We start from the raw sequence: 20,624 nt of genomic DNA on the forward strand, positions 1-20,624 counted from the left end.
TGACCCGTCTTGGACCCTCCTGATGGTCACGTGTTGCAGGCCACTCTCCTGGTGGCTATCTGAGACCATCTTGTAGGAGGGTACAGGTTCATCTCATCTCCTGACACTCCCAGGTCTCTCCTTCCTGTTGATTTTCTCTTTCAGACTTCAGTTGTTCCTCCCTTTTCACTGGTGTCTCCCACTTTGCTTTGGGGACAAAGAGGACAAGAAGGGCTAAAAAGTGTGAAACGTGTCATGAACAAAATGTTCTGCAGAACCTCATCACAAACTAATATTATGAGTTAAATAAATATGTGGCAGAAGTTTGCTGAGGAGTGTGAATTCCAGTGTAATACACAGAACGGTGTCCCTTTTTCTTCAGGTTATCATAAATAAATGAGCATTTGTAGATGTTGACGGTAACTGACAAAAACTGTTGTAGGCAGAGAGTTAATCAGAATTAACCGGTGGACACGGTCGGATATATGCAGAGAAAAGTTACATTAATTATATGCACATCATAATGCATAATATTTATTTAGAAAATAATAGTATTATTTGTTTTAAAAAAATAGAGTAGTAACTGCAACATACAGCAAATGCAAGGCATTTCACGCTAATTTGACCAAATATCCACACATCAATAAATAATAATACTGCAAGTTTAGTAGTGCCAAATTATTTCAGCGCAGCAATAATGCTCCTCTAATCAATTATAGGCAAATGGCTGTGAGACCGAGCGACACTTTTTTTTCTGCCGGAGGTCCGACACAGCGACATTATATAAATGGGCGCGCGCTGTACCCGCGCGCGCAGCAGCGGAGCGCGGGAGCCGAGCGGAAGCGCGAGCGCGAGCGCGAGACGAGGGACTGAACTTTTCACGCGCGGATTCGCGGGATTGATGATGAAGTAACTGATCCAATTAAAGAGTTTATCGATCAGATCCATGAGGATACGGGCGGAGTGTCGGCATTGGGTGTCAACCGTCAGTTGAAAGGACTTCAAAGTTGGAGGATCTTCACAATGTGACCCATTTTTTTCTACCTTCACCACACGAACAGCCCAAACAGTCTACTTTAGATGTATAACAGTCCAGTGTGTGTGTGAATCGAGGAGGTTCCACAGGTTGAGACAGCTTCCTCCACTGAAAAACCAGAATCGCTGTTTGGATGAAGCCTGATCCATCTGGTTGATGTTTGAAGACCTTAGAGATGGACTCCTTCATCCTGTCCGTCAACGGGGTTCTTCACACTCCAGGAGACTCGATGGACAGAGAAGACCCCTTTTCCGGTCCTCTCGCGTCCATCGCCCCCTGGAACTACACCTTCCTGGCTTGTCTCATGTTCATCATCACCTCGGTGTCCCTCACGGAGAACTTCACCGTCATGCTGGTCACCTTCAGGTTCAAACAGCTCCGGCAGCCTCTGAACTACATCATCGTGAACCTCTCCGTGGCCGACTTCCTCGTGTCCCTCATCGGTGGCACCATCAGCTTCCTCACCAACGCGCAGGGTTACTTCTTCTTGGGCAAGTGGGCCTGCGTGCTGGAGGGCTTTGCCGTCACCTTCTTCGGTGAGTACTTTGGTGATGTATAGCACAAAAAACAGCAAATCACAGTGAACATGAGTCCCACAGATAAAGTGTCTACTATGTAAATAAATACAAATATGAATATGAATATAGAATAGATGGTAAAGTACCAAATACAGTGCCAGACACACTATTAAGAAAAAACTACCAAAGTACCTGGGCGCTGGAGGGCTTTGGTAACCTTCTCGGGTGGGAATCAGAAGTCGAGTATCGAAGACACACAACAAAAGACCCAGTACAAATACAGTACCAAAGACATATAACCAAAGGTAAAGTACAGATGATGAATTACCAAAGTACCACAGGTTCTCGGTTCTGGATCCGTTGTGGTGGGACGATCTCCCCCTCTCGCTCAGAACTGCTGAATCTCTGTCCACATTTAAAAAGGGTCTTAAAACCCACCTCTTCCAGACTCGCTTCGCCAATCATCTCTTAAGTTCATGCAAGGTGTAAATGTTCATGGACTATAACTTTAAGATGATGCCCAGATAGACCTTTACGTAGTTACTCCTGCAATGTACAAAAATATTTGTATGTTTCATAAAAAAGAAAAAAATTATTACTAGGCGATCAAGAATCGTGGATATTCTGATAAAGTTTTATGCAGCTACTTGTGTGATTAACATTGGTTCATATGGTGGAAAGAAGCTAACCGTACTGAAGAATCACGCATCTCTATCTATGCGTCTTTCTCTCTATGAGATGTACGTTGCTTTAGAGAAAAGCGTCTGCTGAATAAATGTAAATTTAGGTAATGTACTAAAGGTTAAGTACTGACTGAATACCAAAGACAAATACAGTACATGAGGCAGAGTACCACAGGTAATGTACAAAACATTCAGATTAATTACCCAGGTATAGGGAGTACAGGTAGGTTCAAGGTTCAAGATTTATTGTCATCGGTACAAGTATAGTGCATTTGTGCCATGGCTTGTGTTCTCAGCGAAGGTACCTGCAGACGCAGGAGGCATTTCAACGCACGACTGAACAAAGTGGCAATGAGGATGACCTCCATACATATTTAAATATGCATTCATTAATATTTTGTCTCGTGATGGTGTTTGTCTCCAATGTGGACCACTTGTAAGCAAACACGCGTCGCTCCACAAATTTTCAGACGCAAACGTTTTACACGAGCTACGTGTATTTGTTTTAATTCAGTTTTCTTGGCAGTAAAGAGTGCCCGGACAGAAGAATAATATGGGGCCACCTTAATTCACCTTCTTTCCACAGTTTTTACAGCTCGTGCCTGGTGTTCCTGAATGTCAGTGAGCTGTAAGAAAATGATGAATATCGAACATGAACGGGATGAATTGTTCAGCAAGCCAGATGAAATTTTGGCTTGCGAAAGCAATGAATTTTTATTTTCAGTTATTTTAAATTAGCTTGTAATGTAGCTCAAAGTTAATAAAAAAATTAAATATCTTATGGTAAATAAAGAAACATCTTAATATCTTATTTTTTATTTATCACAGCTATATCAAAAGGTGGTTATATACTGCAACCCTTAACAAAGTTGAGGAATGTCGGAATTATTACCCTTTCGTTGACCGAGACCTAGTGACTGCAGGTGAAAACGAAGTATAGTGGGGTATCACGTCTCAGCTGTGTTCACGAGTTGAGCATTTTACTTTAAACTATTATAATTTCCATAATTTACAAGAAGCTGAGCATCCTTCAGTTCAGGGGTGCTGGTATGCAGATCGCTCTCCGTGTGTCTTTCTTGCTCCCCGCCAGGGATCGTGGCGCTCTGGTCCCTCGCCATCCTCGCCTTCGAGCGTTTCTTCGTCATTTGCCGTCCTCTCAAGAACGTGCGCCTGGGGGGTCGTCACGCTGCTCTGGGCCTGCTCTTCGTCTGGACCTTCTCCTTCATCTGGACGATCCCACCCGTGTTCGGCTGGAGCAGCTACACGGTCAGCAAGATTGGCACCACGTGTGAGCCCAACTGGTGAGAAACGGTGACGCGCATACACGCAGACTTGCTTAAAACGAGCCGCTTCGAAGCACTTCTGGTTTTGGGCAGCAGGTGGCGTAGTGGTTACAGCTGCAGCCCTCTAATTAAAGGACCCAGGTTGGAATCCTACCTCCTGCTGTACTACCCTTGATCGAGGTACTTATCCTGAATTAATCCAGTAAAAATTACCCAGCTCTATGAATGGGTGAATCGCTGTAAGTGGCTTAACAGTGTAAGTCACTGTGGTGAAAAGCATCAGATAAATAAGTCAACGTAAAGCTGTAAATTTGCCAGCTGAAAATGCAGAAGAGTTTGAATATTTCATCAACTCGGTGGAACGTAGTTTTCACCGTATCCAGTCATGTCCCAGAATTCCTCTCGGAAGCTCGAAAGCTCTGCTTCTGCCGTCATTTGTTGCATTAAATAATTTAACTCATGATGGAACCATTCGAACCGTGGTTGGAACCCCCCTCCCAACATCCTGCCCCATGACGCCACAGGAGAGCGGTGTCCGTCAGGCAAAGACTTCGTTCCGACCTTCCATCACAGCTGGATTTCCGTTTTCAGGTGTGTGAACACAGCCCCCGGACACTGAACCGCTCGTCGTCTGCATATTCATAAAAAGTGAGAAAATATTCACTAAAACTGAAGATGGATCTTTATGAAGATCAGGTGCAGCGATCAGTATACACACACACACTGGTGTGTTTATTCTCATAAAGTGAACGGTTCTGAAGCCCTGCAGCAACACCCATCTTCCATTCAAATTGTGAACAACTGCAAACCTGCTCTAACTGCAGATGATATTTTTAAAAAGGAAAAATATTAACGAATCGCATTAGTAATCTAATATGAGTACATTGAAATCACACTTCGAACCGAGGCGCCACGAATGATATATCGATGACAAGATTTCCGTATTGGTACAGTGACAAGTTTGTCTTGTCTTGCTCCGTAATCGCAGTACGAGGCACATCGGCTAAAACAGGAAAAACGGAAAGTGGTGCTTTATTAGACTGAATATTAAACCGAATATTAAAATCAAAGAAGAGAGGAGACAGAGAATCTAGCTGTCAACATGAACAATGCAAAAGGATTTTAAAGTACAGGAGAGGACATGCATCAGCCAGTTCACCACGCACACACACCCACACACCGCACAACTCACTGTATCACATATAAACAATCACACACTCCTTTCCACGGGCACACACTCCCTGTACCGTGCAGATACAGGACACACACAGACACCGTTTTCAAATTGTGGTTGTAACTGAGCTGCTACTTCCACAGTAAATCAAAGCAAGAAGTTTCCATTAAACAGGAAGCTGTTTAATTGGTCATCTGGGTGGGTGAGAAAGTTCTCCGTAATGATTTGGAGTTTTTATTTCATAGCATACGAGATTGATGTAAATGCAGATTTTGAAATAATAAAATAAAAAGGGCCAAATGTAACCAAAAACAGCCATGACCAAACCAAAAAAAACTTTGACCGTCATCCTTTCCCATTTGGACTGTGGTTCACGTCACGACTGCTTACCGTTACAACCATCTCAATCTCCCAAGCAGGTTGAACCAGGAAACCTCCAACAGCTGAGGTTTACTCTGGTAAATGTCACAGCTGAACAGTGTACGAGTCTTCTGGAAAGCTCCTTCTCCACCATGCTCGTGATACACCCTGTGTAGCTGTGGCTGGAAATGAAACCCTAGACTCCTCTTCATTATAATCTCTCCAGCAGCATCTTCTCATCATCCTCTCTTCATCAACATCTCCTCATCATGTCCTTTTCATCAACATCTCCTCATTATCCTCTCTTCTTCAAAATCTCCTCACCATCCTCTCTTCTGAAGAGGAACCCAGTGGAGAGTAACATGGTTGTAACTGAACAATAATGCCGGGTATTTTTCCCAGGTATTCTTCGGATTTTTCGGACCACACCTACATTATCACCTTCTTCACCACCTGCTTCATCCTGCCTCTGGGAGTCATCATTGGGTCATATGGAAAACTCATGCAGAAGCTGAGGAAGGTGAGCTGAGTGATCATATTATAATGTCCTGGAGAGGGATTTTGTGCACTTTATATGTATGTATGTATGTATGAATATATAGTACTGTGCAAAAATTTTTGGCACTTGGGGAAAAGCTGTAAAGTGAAAATGCTTCCAGAAATAATGCTTTTAATTAATCAACTTCCTACAAAGCTTAGTAACCGTCCATCGTCAAGAACCTCTCGTCGTGAGCTGGGTCGCGGTGGGCTTGGCTGAGTCCTGCTCTCTGGTGGGTCTGGGGTTCAAGTCCTGCCTGGGGTGCCTTGTGGACTGGCATCCCGTCCTGGGTGTGTCCCCTCCTCTTCCAACCTTACGCCTATGTTGCTGGGTTAGGCTCTGGTTGGGATAAGTGGTTTCAGACTGTGTGTGTGTGTGTGTGTGTGTGTGTGTGTGTACTTCCTTTCTTTAACACATACAAAACCCTTACTGTAATACTGTAACTTTTTGCAAAAGGAATGCTTGGAAATCTAAAATATGCTCTTTCCCATTGACACTAATGCAGAAGACATTGAATGACCATCTAAAACAAATATTTTTGTAAAACATCTAAGTGCCTAAGACTTTTGCACAGTACTCTATCTATCTATCTATCTATCTATCTATCTATCTCTATCTATCTATCTATCTAGGCCAGTTTTAGAAGAGACAATTATCTGTAATTATTTGTGCTCCAGCTAATTATGAATATCAGAGAAAAGTGGGTTGTTGTTTAGGTACTCATTATAGTTCTTGTTACAAACAAGTCTGCTGTTCTAGAGGAGCTTTTACTGATGAAATACTTTTATTATCGGTTTTCAAAATCGAGCACTTGCAGAAGTGACTGTTGTTCCAGATGTTTTATTTTTACTGATGTCATCTTACTCTGGACTGGGGAAACCCTGAACCTGCGTGACGTGTGGTATGGGTTCTAGGTGTAGATGTACCTAACGTTCTCACATGACCTCATGTGTGTCCTCAAGAATCACTGTTCACATGTGACGGGCCAGAGGGCGGCAGAGTGTGGCAAGGCGCCTCATTGTTTGACCTCCACGTGCAGGTTTCCAACACGCATGGGAGGCTGGGTAATACCCGCAAGCCAGACCAGGAAGTTGCCCGCATGGTCATTGTGATGATTGCAGCATTCATGGTGGGATGGACCCCCTACGCGGCCTTCTCTATCACTGTCACCATCTGTCCAACGATCCATCTGGACCCGCGGGTTGCCGCCATTCCCGCCTTCTTCTCCAAAACAGCTGCCATCTACAACCCCATCATCTATGTCTTCATGAATAAGCAGGTGCCCTTCCAGTAACTATACTTTTCAACTGGCCATTATTTGTAAAGGTTTGCTGTTCAGTTTCCCTGGAATTGCTCTTCTGTTTCCCCAGGTGCGCATAGGTTTGAAACATTGCCTGTTATTTTTACAGCGCTTATTGACACATTGTGGTATTTTACCTTCATTGCATCTCCATAAAGCAACTATTAATAGCAAATGTTCTGCATCACAGGTAGTTCTGTCACTGTGATCCATTCGTTCCTGTGGAGTGTGTAGAAGTGTTACTGTGCAGTACGCCACTATGACAGCTGCTGTTGGTATGTGAACATGACCTGATGCCTCCCTGTAATGCTTCCAGTTTAGGAAATGCCTGATCCAGCTTTTCAAAGGCAACAGTGCCGCCCTGAGCACACACCTGAATCCCACGTCAGATCGAGCGCCCGGCACGGCAGAGAGCAAGCTAGGCGAAATGTCCACCATTGCGGCCCGTATCCCGGTATCTGGTAGCAGCGTGGAGAGACCCGAGGAGGAGCACAGCGAAAGCATCAGCACTGTCACTGAAAACAGAGTGTGTCCTGTTTAGGGAAGGCTGCTGCTGCTGCCCCACTTGCCTCTACCGCATGACACATCCATCAATGAGAAAACCATCTGCTTCTGCCCAAATGCATCTTGTGACCCTGTACAACGACACCTGGTGGTTCAACACACACAAACACAAAAGTAGCTCCCTTTTCCACACATATGAGTCCACCTGATGCCCTGTTCCTACAGCAGATTGTCTACAAGCACGATCCACCCCAGTAGAGGATATGTTCACGTCTGCCCTGCAGCGCTGTTCTCTAGGCCAACTTCACGGGAAGAGGATTTAGGGGAAGATACACTAAGAACCACATGGGAAAGAAGGCATTTTGCACATACAGGCAGTTTCCATGGAAACCAGAATGTACAGTTGTGAGATATATCCTCTCAACTTTATAGTGTTTTTAGTTTTTTCAATTACTTTGGGACACACATCTTCTCTGGAAGGCAGTTAATAAGGACTCAGAGAGCTACTATTACCTCTGCTACACGGCTAGGTAAAGTAGCACCACTGATTTATATCTCTCTCAGTCTCTCGAATGTCCTGCTGTCTGTTCTATATGTAGATAGAATCTCTTCTATAGGTGGACGGACAGACTAATGGAATAATGTTCTGTGGACCAAACCTAAAATCTCTTTCTAACCATGAAGAATGGTGGTGGGCATAATGCTGTGGGGCTGCTTTGCTGCCTCAAGACCTGGGCAGCCAGCCATTCAGAGATCCCTTCCCTCTCTGTCTGAATTCAACTCCTCACATGGATAGCTAATACTGCATCACAAAAAACTGTACTGTACATTTTTTTCAAATGTCCATAGATGTAAAACTGAAAAATAACATCATAATGAAAGCTGCTGTAAGACATGGATTGTTAAAGCACTCTTTCACCCATCAGTGAAGCTACAGGTTTGCAACACATCTCACACTTAAAAGTAGAAAGGAAATATGAAATCGGCAGCTGTGTTACAGAATTAGAAACAGACTACAAAAGCTCTTGCTTAACAAATAACAGCAGTGCAATAACCCAAAGCATGATGGGTACAGAGTCAATGTGTCTTAGGAATAATTTTCTGGACAGCATTTATCTGCCTGAATATAATACGTAGCTCTGTAAATGAAATACTGTGATTTAGACATTAATTCAGATATTGATGTTTATTTGTAGCATGTCTGTCAGAATGTTTCCGGCGTTAAAAACGCCCCTTTACTGTAGACTGCCATATTGTACTTATATCACTGTAGAGGGTGACAGAGGTAATAAAATACAGTTGAAAAGCTGTTTGAACTTTTCTGTATCATTATGCTATGGATTTATCTGTACACACTACATAGTGATTTTGCCCAGAATAGATGTGTTCCTGTGTTCATGTGTTAATGGCAGGGGGTGTTAACAAGGAGCTGGAAATGGTAAGAACATCAGGCCACATGTTATAAATAATTAATGCAGAAATCCAGCTAATTCCAATGGGTTCACAAAGTTATTCTTGCAACCGTGACACATTTGGGTGCAGAATCTGAATGGTTCTTGATGTTGTCCTGAACTTTTGCATTTTTTTGAACATTGTACTAGAACATACCACCTAATAATGGAAATAGAGGTGCATGCCTTATAACATAAATGTTCCACCTTATTCTTTTTTCAGTGGTTAACTTGTCCAATAATGCTGTGAAAATATTTACTTTTAACACTTAATTTGCAAAGCCCAAAGTGTCTTCTTTAATGTATTCCCTCGTAAGTAGTTATATAATGTATACTTCTGGAGATATGAAGTTTTAATTGAGAAAAGGGAAAACAGGGAGAAACTGAATTTTTAAGGCCCTGTTCAAAGTGGTATGAATATGAAAACTATAAAAAATTAATAAAGAGGTTGCCATCAGACTAAATGACTGAGTGCAGTGAGTGTAAAGGCGTTGTTCTGGGAATAATGGGGAAACTGTGTTTCCCTCCATTGCTGGACTTTTCATAGGTTTCATGGTTTGTGATGGGGATTCTGAAGATGAAGGAGACCAAACCAAAAGACACCAAATCTAAAGCGCACACTTATCCTTTTGGTCACTTCCAGGGCCTTCATGAAGCTGATGAAGGATGAAGGTGAAACTGATGCGACTGTGACCAAGGTCTAGCTGAGTTTGGTGCTGGTAGCCAACTTTTTCCTGGTTGGTCTGAAAGTCAATCTTGAATCCAGAACAAGATGAGGCTGTTTGTGAAAAATCATTAGTCCTGGAGAGGACTTCAGGGTTTGATCTACAGTCACTAGTTCAGAGGGTTTTTGGCTATACAGTACATTTACAGTGGCTGAATTTTTCAGTGTTTATGGAGAAATGATAAACCCTGTCATGTGTGTTGCTTTAGAAATGGTCCGATATTTACCATCATATTTCAAACGCAATTGGATTCATCCTTTGATGATTTTTTAAATTTTCATCTCACAGGTCACCTGACAGCTTATTTGAATATTCTTATGTGTGTGTCGCAGTGACACTGCCCTGCCTATAGGAGGCGATGTTACACAATTCTGAACAGCACTGAAAAACCTCCAGAACCACTATAATTCTATCTCATGGACTGAAAATATCGTTTAAAGCCTTTCAGCCTCTTCAGTGACTTCTTTACTTTAAACACATTTTGTGCCCATCTGTGTTGTTCTGTATTTTTTGCTGTTTTTTTTTTTTTTGCATTTATTTTCTGCTCTAATAGGCTCTGATTATCTGTCTTTAGCTGGTTTATATATTGTGTTTTGTCTGTCTCTGTTGGGCTGCTCTGAGATGTGTGTCGATGTATTATCTGTCCTAATTAGTTCCTGAAAACTGAATGCTGAAAAGCAAGAAAATACTGTTGTAAAATTACTTATTCCATTAATTCTCTGCTGGCATCCTGAACAGTTGAGAATTAATGGAATGAGTAATTCCATCCAGTGCTTCCAGGATAGGGTCCACATCTTCACAACCCAGATCAGGACAAGTGGTCACTGAATTGGATAGATTAGCCCTAATTCACCCCAAATCCATGCCAAGTTCACACCAAAATTGCACTAAAGGATGCCTAATATTACAAGGAAAAAATAACACACTAAAATGGCAAGGTGGCACAGCGAGTAGCACTGCTGTCTCACAGCGCCTGTATGGTACGAGAGGACATGGGCTTAATCCACTGCTCAGTCTGTGCGGAGTTTGAATGTTCTCCCCGTGTCTGCATGGGTTTCTCTGGGTGCTCTGGTTTCCTCCCACAGTCCAAAGATATGCTGTTCAGGTTCCCCCATAGTGTGCGAGTGACAGAGAGAGTGTGTTCCACTGATGTATGGATGAGTGACCCAGTGTAAGTAGTGTATCTAGCAGTGTAAATCACCTTGGTGAATAAGGTGTGTGGGCTGATAACACTACATAGAGTTCATTGGAAGTCGCATTGGAGAAAAGTGTCTGCTAAATAAATAAATGTAAAAAATATAATAAATAACAATCAGTAAAACCATTATTTAATTTTTTAAGCTGATCTTCTCTACAAAGCTTTTTGGAATCTTGTGAGCGGTAATAGCAATAAACATGGTCCTGTATATAATGGTTTCCCCACTATTCTATATCTGAAAGTATTTGCGTTTCGAGGTGAGAACAATATATTTTGTTTTAATTTCATTATCTTTCACGTTTAACTTCTTTTTGCAATGTACCGTTTTCTAATTCACGTATAATTTTCTAATTATATGTCTATCTAACTTTTTAATTTATAAATTGAAGTGAGACCACAGGGATCAACAACTAAACTGAGAGCATAGGTACACTGTTCCCACAATGCAACGCTTCTCACAGTTTCTTTAATGCACCTGCTTGAAGTGCGGACTCCAGACTTGTGCCGGATGTCTCAGACAGGATTTACGAAAATCTGGACTGGTTAAAAATAAGTAATATTAATAATTGCGAACTGGAAATGTGACAAACTGGGGAATGAGTGTACATAGTATTGTAAGAATTCTAAACACTATAGCACAACGGGAGAGATAAAATAAACTCAGTTTTGTTCAAGGAAGGTTCAAAAACCCATGCAGTTTGTTGGTGTTCAGCTGCCCATTAGACCCCCTGTGTTTGATCCTTTACCTTTTTACCCCATATGGGCGTGAACTGTGGTTTCTACGACAGCCAAGGCCTCACTCCCTCATTCCCTGGAAGCAAATGCCGAATGTGTTTCTGTTTGTGTTATTTGTCTGTGGTATCTGTGTCCTGCTGTCCAGTCTGCTCCTCCCCAACAAGCATCTGTTTGACGCCTCCCAGCTCCAGGCCTGCCTTCTCTCAGCCCGTTTTTCACTGTTGTTTTCTGTCATGGTGTCACACCGGAAGGAAGCCGTCGGACCCAAGTGCAGAGCGCGGAGTTTAATAGAAGAATACAGGAACCGCAGTCAAAAACCAAGCAAAGGGTCGCCGATGTACAGACGTGATCGAGAGGACAATCCAAAAGCCGTAATCTGGGAAACAGGCAGGAGATCGTGGAAACCGTCGAGTCGAGAAAAGGATGGGAGAGGAAACGGGAGGACAGGGTAGAGGACGGGTGGAATGGGAAAGGTAGGCGAGGTAACGAGCACCCACTGATAGCGAGGAGCAGGGCTGAAGCAAGGTTCCGCGTCCGCGTGTGCTCCGAGCCGCCCTTTCATGCACCCGTCCCCTGATCTGCCGCAGGTGATCCTCGTTGCGCTGAGGGGGGCGTGACAATAACCCTTTTACTAGGAGATTTTACCGGTGTTTTTTTCGGCTGTTTTATATTTTGAGACAGCAGATTTCTACAAAACAGACGGACAATACGTAAAATCCCGAATGTGCGCAGTGTTATGTAAAACACATCACTTACAACATAGCTTTAAACATTCACCTTCTTTTATTTTTAATTGTTCTGAGTTTCTGCTATAACACTCATTTACATTGGTGGCTATTAAAGTAATGTGCCAAAAAAAAGGAAAAGTACAGTCAGTAATTTCTGTGACTGGCCTCTACTGTGGTTACAGCAGAGCTGTTATACCATTACATACAACATGTGGGCTCCAATGCCTTGCAACTGCAGCAGTGCCACACAGTGGCCAGTCTTGGAACTTACTGACTGTACCGTGTATTCAAATTTTTCTGTTACAGGCTGGAGTTCAGATCACAACCCCACCTCTCAGACCAGTTAAAAACCCTATTTGAAGAGACTGGGCTTCTGAGGAGGAGATGCATTTTGGAACTGAAGGCTGAGAAAGTTGGGTTTGAGAAGTTTGGGCAAAGATTTTCTTGAGAAAGTTTAAGTGGAGATGTTCAGGCAGTAGTGATTACAGACGATCACCTGTTGGAGTTTCTCCTCTAAATTTCTATGCCCTCATTAAAACCATGGTAATATATTCACTTTTCGATCCAACAACATGAAGTTTCAACCAACTAAGAATAAGTTTTGTTTACCACATAGAAGTCTTCTCTTATTGCACCTTCCTATGCATTGGGGAACAAAAACTTATTTAAGCTCATTCACAGGATCTCCAGACTATTTATATGCATTGTTCTCAGGGACATCTGAACTGTGCTTTAACTGTAAGGCCACTTCAGGCATTTTTATATCTTTGCTCTGGGAATATGACAGAATACAAACTTACTGGCATGCCATTCACTTAACCATTCAAAAAACTTCCATAAAAGTTTGATTTTTTCTCCTTTTATTTCCTTCTTAAACCACAACCCAAACTAATATTTGATGATGTTATGGAACACAGGCTGATTACTCTTACACACTTAGCAAAGAAATGCATTTTAACACCTGAAGTTCCCTCTGTAAATGTATGGATGAACAAAATGTTTTATCTTATTCCACTTGAGAAATTAATGTTTGGTCTGCATGATAAGTCAAAGGAACTGTGGAATTTCTCAACACCCTTCTGGACCTTATGAGATCATAGCTGTGAAACATTGTATCCTTTGACCTTCTGCCCTCCTGTATTTTATGTATGTGGAAGTATTGACATTTTCTTGGCATCTCTGTCTCTACGTTGCTGTGACCCAGGTCAATACTTCCACATACATAACAGGAGGGCAGAAGGTCAAAGGTTACAAAGTCTTTCTCTGTGCATCAGTGTTTTCTCAAATGAGGGTTGTGGCTCCTGAGAGGCTCATGTTCTGGGTTATGCTTGGATGGATAAACTTCACTTCAGGCAACTATGAAGCGCATGTCTGCAACTGAGGAAAGGCAGCTGCTCTGGATCTTCATCACCATTCTCTGAGGAGCTGTGCTGGCTTCAGCTTCCTATAACCCACGTTAGTTGATTCTGTGAGAATCCCTTGGCACTTTGAGGTTCCGTGGACCACTAAGGCTTCAGTGCACATTGATGATCCTCAACATGCTGAAACTCTAGAAGGGTCTACAGCACATCGAAGGCTATCAGTAAGCTTAGGCGTTCATTAACATTACAGTGGAACAGCATCTTCAGCAATGTCATGTGTCCTGATCCATATTTATTAATCATTATCTGATCATTTACTCTAAAAAACTGTAATTAATCTGTGACAGATTAATATACAAAGAATAGAAACATAAACATCCAAAGTTTAATACTTTTATGCAAACACAGGATTTCTAGAAGGATCATCAGTTCTTCTGGAGGACATATAAATGTACAGAGCTTCTGATACAACATATCAGGCGTTTCAAAATATTCAGCCCCCTTGGACTTTCTCAAATTTTGTTACAACATGGAGTCATAATGTATTTAAATGAGAATTTTTACCACTCATCAGGACAAAGTACCTATAATGTCAACATGAAAAAACCAGACATTTTAATAAATTAGTTAAAAATAAAAAAAAAAACAGAAAACGACTGAATGCAGAAGTATTCACACCCTTTCTTTGACACGTCTAAATTACCTCTGAATTATCCAGCTCTCTTCTCTAAATCACATAATTCATCAGAGTTCCACAAAGTCCAAGTAGTTCTGCCGTGTGCCGCACACTGACAGCTCAACACTTCAGATTTATACACATCTACATTCTGTCTCTTTCTGCATTTTGCTTTTGCCCGAATACAATGAGACAAAGCCACCGCTGACCAGTAATCCTCTGGACTCGGGTCCTAAAGAATTAGTCAGACAACAGACCACATGAAGCCCAAAGTGATTTCACTGACGCAGTGTGTTCCAGCTGTCTGGTGAAGCCCTTTCCCTCCACTGCGACATCTGACATGGCTCCAGGCGGGTTTCTTACTTGAGTTATTTTACATGAGATGGCTGATCTGGTGAGCAGGCCTTTCATTTATGCACATTGCGTTATTCATCTATTGACCCGCTAAGATTTACCTAATTTTCCACTTCAAACGAAATTTCTTAAAAGCAATATTGGGTTTAATTATACATGCTTATTATTAATGAAGAGGGCGCAGTGGGTTTGGCTACGTCCTGCTCTGGTGGGTCTGGGGTTCGAGTCCCGCTTGGGGTGCCTTGCGACGGACTGACGTCCCGTCCTGGGTGCGTCCCCTCCCCCTCCCCCTACGCCCTGTGCTGCCGGGCTAGGCTCCGGATCACCGTGACACCCACCTGGGACTAGCGGTTTTAGACAATGTGTGTGTATTTTAATGACTTTGTACTCCCTGATCTCATAAGTGCTCAGTCATAGTGTACGTAATTACGTTTAACAATTTTAATAATTTTTAAAATCACGGAACGTCTGTATGCAGCGACTGGTGTAATGCCTTATGGTTCATGTGATGGTATGTGACAAGTTGACTGTGTTCAAGAATCACATGTATACATCCGAACCTCTCCTACTACTGATGAAGTGCACTTTCTGTGTTGTTCTCTCAGATGTACATCGCTTTGGAGAAAAGCACCTACTAAATAAATAAATGTAAATGCTGTTTCTGAATCCTGGTTCTTTGGAGACACAATGATGAGAGGTGGTCACTTGGTTTTACAGTGTTTATTCATGCTTCCAGATGTTCGCCTTCTCTGTTCACACAAGTCCCCAGTCCCCTAGTTACACCAGTGTCTCATACCCTTTTACTGCTGCCTAACAATTTGCCACTATGACCCCTAATATCTGAACTGTAGTGGAGAAGCAAGAATAAAAGCAAAGCAAAAGTATTGCAGAATGTACACAAAGAATACTGCAATTATGTGATATTTTCAGATATGATAATAATATGACAATATTGCATAATTAGCGCTTAGGAACAGAAGCAAGAATAAAAAAACAAAAGAAAATCTGGAATGCAAAACAAAAGAAATGTGGAACAAATGTGAAAGAAAATATTATGAAAATGTGAAATTAAAGGATCGCACAGAAACATGAATGAAGGATAAATTTCAGACATGGGACGAAAATATCAGGCACGTTACAAAGCGACATGCTGGAAATTGTTGCTCAATTAAACAGTCAGTGAGCAATGACTTGCTGATTGATTGGTCGATTATAATGTTGTCTCATTCAGCTGTCAGCACGAGTTTCGCTTTTATTAGTTTGTGGGCAGCAGACCACTGTTACCGAGTGATTTTTGCAGAAACAGTGGATAATCAGTGATTGATTTGTCTCCACCGACTTATTGTGTCCTTTAGGGTTCAGCCTGGGGGTAGCTCATTACATTCATTGATCTAGCTGATGCTTTTCTCCGAAGATACTTACAGTGTTACGCTCCTTATCATTATTTACCCATGTATACCGCTGATTGAATTTTCCTGGAGCAGTTTAAGGTAAATACTTGGTCAATGGTACTGCTGCAATAGGTGAGATTCAAACCTATGACCTTTGGATCTAAAGGCAATGGTCTTCACCTATCTCCATCCTACCTCCATCTACTTCCATCCTACCTCCACTCTACACAATGTGTCTCTTTTTCTGCTGTGTTCAATTTGATGATTGCTATCTTCACTGAAACTAGATTTTTTTGCCTCTGTGATTTCATTTATCTTGTTTATACCCATTAGGCAGTATTATTAGTGACTGATGGCTGCAGTTAAATGCAAACAAATAGCATGGAAACCATTGGAGCTGCGGAACAAGTCCTTGGGGGGGAGGAGAGCGTTATTTCCGGCGTCTTGGACGTTCTCAGACCAGCCTCCTGTCTAATCCCATTAAACCCCCCGTGTTGTTTGCAAGACAGCCTGTGAATTTCAGCTCATTGTGGTTTGTGCTGGAGAGCGGCCAAACCCTCCGCACTGGAACCTCGCAAGTCCACGTGAAAGGAAACTCCTCTGTGACGACACGGATCCTCTGTGGATTATTCTTTGTACTCCGCGGGTCTGCAGCTGCACGAAACAGATATCTGAAATCCTATTAAAAACATGCGATTGAGTTGACATCTTATATATTCAAATGTGAAAAACATAGTGACAGATGTCCTCTGTATTATTTTTGTAGGCATTTTTGGTGGTGAGAGTACAGTACTAAGGCTGCTATATGACAAATAAATATATGTTTCATACACACAGACACACAGATACACACACAGACATAGACGAGGCCAAAAAGTGTCCTCAATAACATTTTAACTTTATCATAATATATACGGTATATATACACAAGAGTGTCAAATTCTAATATATATTTATTTATACAGGTAGTCTCCTACTTCCAGCATATGTGACTTAAAACCAGCCAAACAGTCCCAAAATTTTGTTGTATTTATATTATTTATTATTCCATAGGGCGCGGTGGCGCAGTGGGTTGGACCGGGTCCTGCTCTCCGGTGGGTCTGGGGTTCGAGTCCCACTTGGGGTGCCTTGCGATGGACTGGCGTCCCGTCCTGGGTGTGTCCCCTCCCCCTCTGGCCTTACGCCCTGTGTTACTGGGTTGGCTCCGGTTTCCCACGACCCCTATGGGACAAGCGGTTCAGAAGGGGGGTGCGGTGGCGCAGTGGGTTGGACCGCAGTCCTGCTCTCCGGTGGGTCTGGGGTTCGAGTCCTGCTTGGGGTGCCTTGCGGCGGACTGGCGTCCCGTCCTGGGTGTGTCCCCTCCCCCTCCGGCCTTATGCCCTGTGTTGCCGGGTTAGGCTCCGGTTCCCCGTGACCCCATATGGGATGAGCGGTTCTGAAAGTGTGTGTGTGTATTAGTATTATTTTAACAAAAACAATGAGTGAAATGAGTGAAAAAATATAATAAAGCTCTATTATACAATTAAGCATTCATGCATGTAAATAGATTATCTATCCTTATGATTCATATAATATAAGGGAATTTTCATCTTATGTAACTTGTAAGTCCAGGACCATCTGTTTGCATGTACAGTATATACTGTATGTACATGTGGCCATTACTGTGGTAAATTTATAAATTTGGGTGTTTGTGTGAAAGAGACCAGAACCTGACTCAAACAGACCAACCCAACCTGATCCCAACCAGAGCCCAACCTGAAACCAACATGAGCCCTGAAACCAACATGAGCCCAACTTGAGCCCAACCTGAACTCAAACTAAATTCCAACCTGATCCCAACCAGAGCTCAACCTGAACCCAACATGAGCCCAACCTGAACTCAAACTAAATTCCAGCCTGATCCCAACCAGAGCCCAACTTGAACCCAACCTGAACCCAACATGAGCCCAACCTGAACTCAAATTAAATTCCAACCTGATCCCAACCAGAGCCCAACCTGAACCCAACATGAGCCCAACTTGAACCCAACCTGAGTCCAACCTTAGCTTGGACAAAATCCTAACCTGAAACCAACCTGAGCTCAGCCTCGGTCAAACCTGACTTGAACAGCAACCTGAACCCAACCTGAACCTGAAGTCACGTGTATCTCCACAGTTCATGTATGTGCATTATTAATATTGCATGGAGCTCCTCCTCAAGCTGAGTTGGTTAAACACAATGCTATGATTTGGCACAAATTCAGGCCCCAAAGCAGTTAAATGTAGCATAATCCAGGCAGCTATTTTTGTCTCACGTCAGTTTTACCAACTGTTTGAAGTCCGACGGCATGCGCCGAGTGCCGTGGAGAGCCTCTCCTCTCGATGTGCGAGAACACACTGTTAGAACAGCGAAGCGAGGCGCCGCCGCAACTCTCGGACAGCATTCGCGCACCTCTGATGACCACCAGTAAATGGACCCACCTGTCCTGACCTCACCTGCCGTTCCAGATACATATTTACAGGAGGATGTTTGAAATGAAGCAAAGTTGAGTTTGTACGACACCGCATACAGTTATGCAACATTACACGTAAGTATTACCTGAGATTACGATGTTAAACTGGAGCTGGTAAATGTGGCTCATGTTGCAGTTTTCAGTGCCTTCTTCTATATATTTTCAAGTTACTGTGATGTGTGTTTGAAACGAAAAGCTTACGTTTCAAATTTGAATGAACTATGCAATTTTAATGAAGGTGGAATTGCTGCAAAATCATGATACCATTGGAACACTTTCATATATACCGTATGAAGATGAATAGGAATATTATACCATATATTATACACTATATAATACTGTAGGGATAGTAATAAGAAAATATGATTTTACAAAAGCATACAGTGGAAAAGCTGTAATATAAATAACATTTTATGATGTGAATTATGTATATTTTCCTGTCACTGATCAGAATTTTGGTTGATGCAGAATTGTGTTTGAATCTCAGTGATAGAGTGTGTGTGTGTGTGTGGTGTGTCTGTTATACTGTTTATAACATCAGAACACTCTCAATTCAGTGGCATCTGAGGGCTTTATGAACACCTAGATGCTTTGAGAAACAACATTTGATGGTTTTACCTTTGAATTTTGAATATACGGTTTTAAAACCCCTGATACGTTGAGATGCTGTCTTTATAAATAAATAAAATAAAGAAAAAAATTAATTACTTTACTGGTTTATTAATTCATTCATGTAGTTATGCTTTGATTTACTTGCTAGCTTGTGTGCCTATTAATAAAAAAAAACAAATCAATTGACAAATCAAAGACCGTTGGCTTGCTGCTAAACCCTCTTATGGCTCAGATTCAGTTTATTTTTTGATTCTTAGACCTCATTTTCTGGAATATTCCGTTACAGTGCAGATCCTTGGTTTTAGAAATGATAGAAATCCATGCGTGTCCTTAGGAAGCCGATAAGCCCGCAAATTCCTCTTCATACAACCACAATTTTGCGCGCAGCTCTTCAGTGTGAATGCAGTGTCTGGACGCGCCGAACCATGGACAACACGTTTCACCTTGGACAGTTCCAAAAGCTCTGTGCATTGTGCTGTGAAGCTCTGCGAGGTTCTCGATTCGAAGTGATCAGACGCCCAGCGATTGAAGCCTGGATCTCTGCATATGTGGACCTTCAAAGGAGGCCACTGGGGAAGCGAAACACACCCAGCGATTAGAATCAGCAGATCTTTGATGGAACAAATGGTTCACGTGGTTTTAATGGTTCACGAGGCTTCAGCGTCCCGTCACTAATGTGCGGCGGTGGGTTAGGAGGAGCCCCATTTACTTCAAAACGGAGCTGAACGGTTCACTTAGTTTTTCACTCCCCTTGTTTAATTCACACATCACTTCGTTTCAGATTTTTATAAACCCTGCTGAATACGCAAGAAAAGCGTGAGGAACGATATCGCGGTAAAATGATGGATGATACACCATTGTTTCTGGGGTACACAGGCTTTCAGCTCTGAGTTTACTTGGTGTTCAGCTCACTTTTATCAGCAAACCATGGGAAATCAGACTGGACTTTGGAGATGAGACTTTATAACACAGCTTCCCAGCCGCACCCAGTAATAGACAGCAGGGGCGTAGTTGTTAGAGCTGACATTTCCCACTGCAATGACCCAGGTTTGAATTCCATCTCCTGGTGTACCAGCTGTATAAAAGGGTAAATCACTGTAAGAAGCTGAGCTTTGAGAGTTGCTTTGGAGAAAAACGTCAGATAAATAATGTATTATGGTGATGGGAACCTAAGCAGAAAAACAGGGAATTAGTCCAGAAATGTATTAATAATAGACTCACTCACGTAGAATGAAACGGTTGGATTTTTATAGTATGTTATGATACATAATTATGAACCTGGGTATGATAGTGTGACTGTGGGTGGCTGTAGGGTGACAGTTGCTGAAATCGCAGAATCTTTGGCTAAATGAACAATTGAGATTATTACTTTGCTCATTATTATTCCATTGGCATCAGTTTTACCTGAACTGTGATCTACTTTTGAACGTCTCCCTTTAGGAGTTTTTCCACTATTGTTCTCAAAACAGTTTCCTTTCTCTAGCAGTGATGGGACATTTTAACTGGTCTTGGCGGCGCTATCATGGT

The 20,624-nt window shown here is 42.3% G+C and overlaps 1 protein-coding gene across 1 annotated transcript; it reads left to right on the forward strand.

The window, feature by feature from the left end:
- Positions 1-1,190: 1,190 nt before the first annotated feature.
- On the forward strand, positions 1,191-7,412 carry LOC114910251 (vertebrate ancient opsin-like). Its single transcript, XM_029250591.1, has 5 exons — positions 1,191-1,551; positions 3,307-3,517; positions 5,436-5,553; positions 6,611-6,850; positions 7,188-7,412. Exons 1-5 carry the CDS (start codon positions 1,191-1,193, stop codon positions 7,410-7,412), a joined length of 1,155 nt encoding a protein of 384 aa, XP_029106424.1.
- Positions 7,413-20,624: the final 13,212 nt, after the last annotated feature.

This window comes from Scleropages formosus, chromosome 3 (assembly GCF_900964775.1).
Source record: "Scleropages formosus chromosome 3, fSclFor1.1, whole genome shotgun sequence".
Taxonomy (NCBI): domain Eukaryota; kingdom Metazoa; phylum Chordata; class Actinopteri; order Osteoglossiformes; family Osteoglossidae; genus Scleropages; species Scleropages formosus.

What these genes read in the sequence shown, in the direction of transcription:
- LOC114910251 (XM_029250591.1), top strand. Translation starts at nt 1,191, where the DNA reads ATGGACTCCTTCATCCTGTCCGTCAACGGGGTTCTTCACACTCCAGGA. An exon ending in CTTTGCCGTCACCTTCTTCG is followed by an intron (nt 1,552 to 3,306) that starts GTGAGTACTTTG and finishes GCTCCCCGCCAG; the next exon opens with GGATCGTGGCGCTCTGGTCC. An exon ending in ACCACGTGTGAGCCCAACTG is followed by an intron (nt 3,518 to 5,435) that starts GTGAGAAACGGT and finishes TATTTTTCCCAG; the next exon opens with GTATTCTTCGGATTTTTCGG.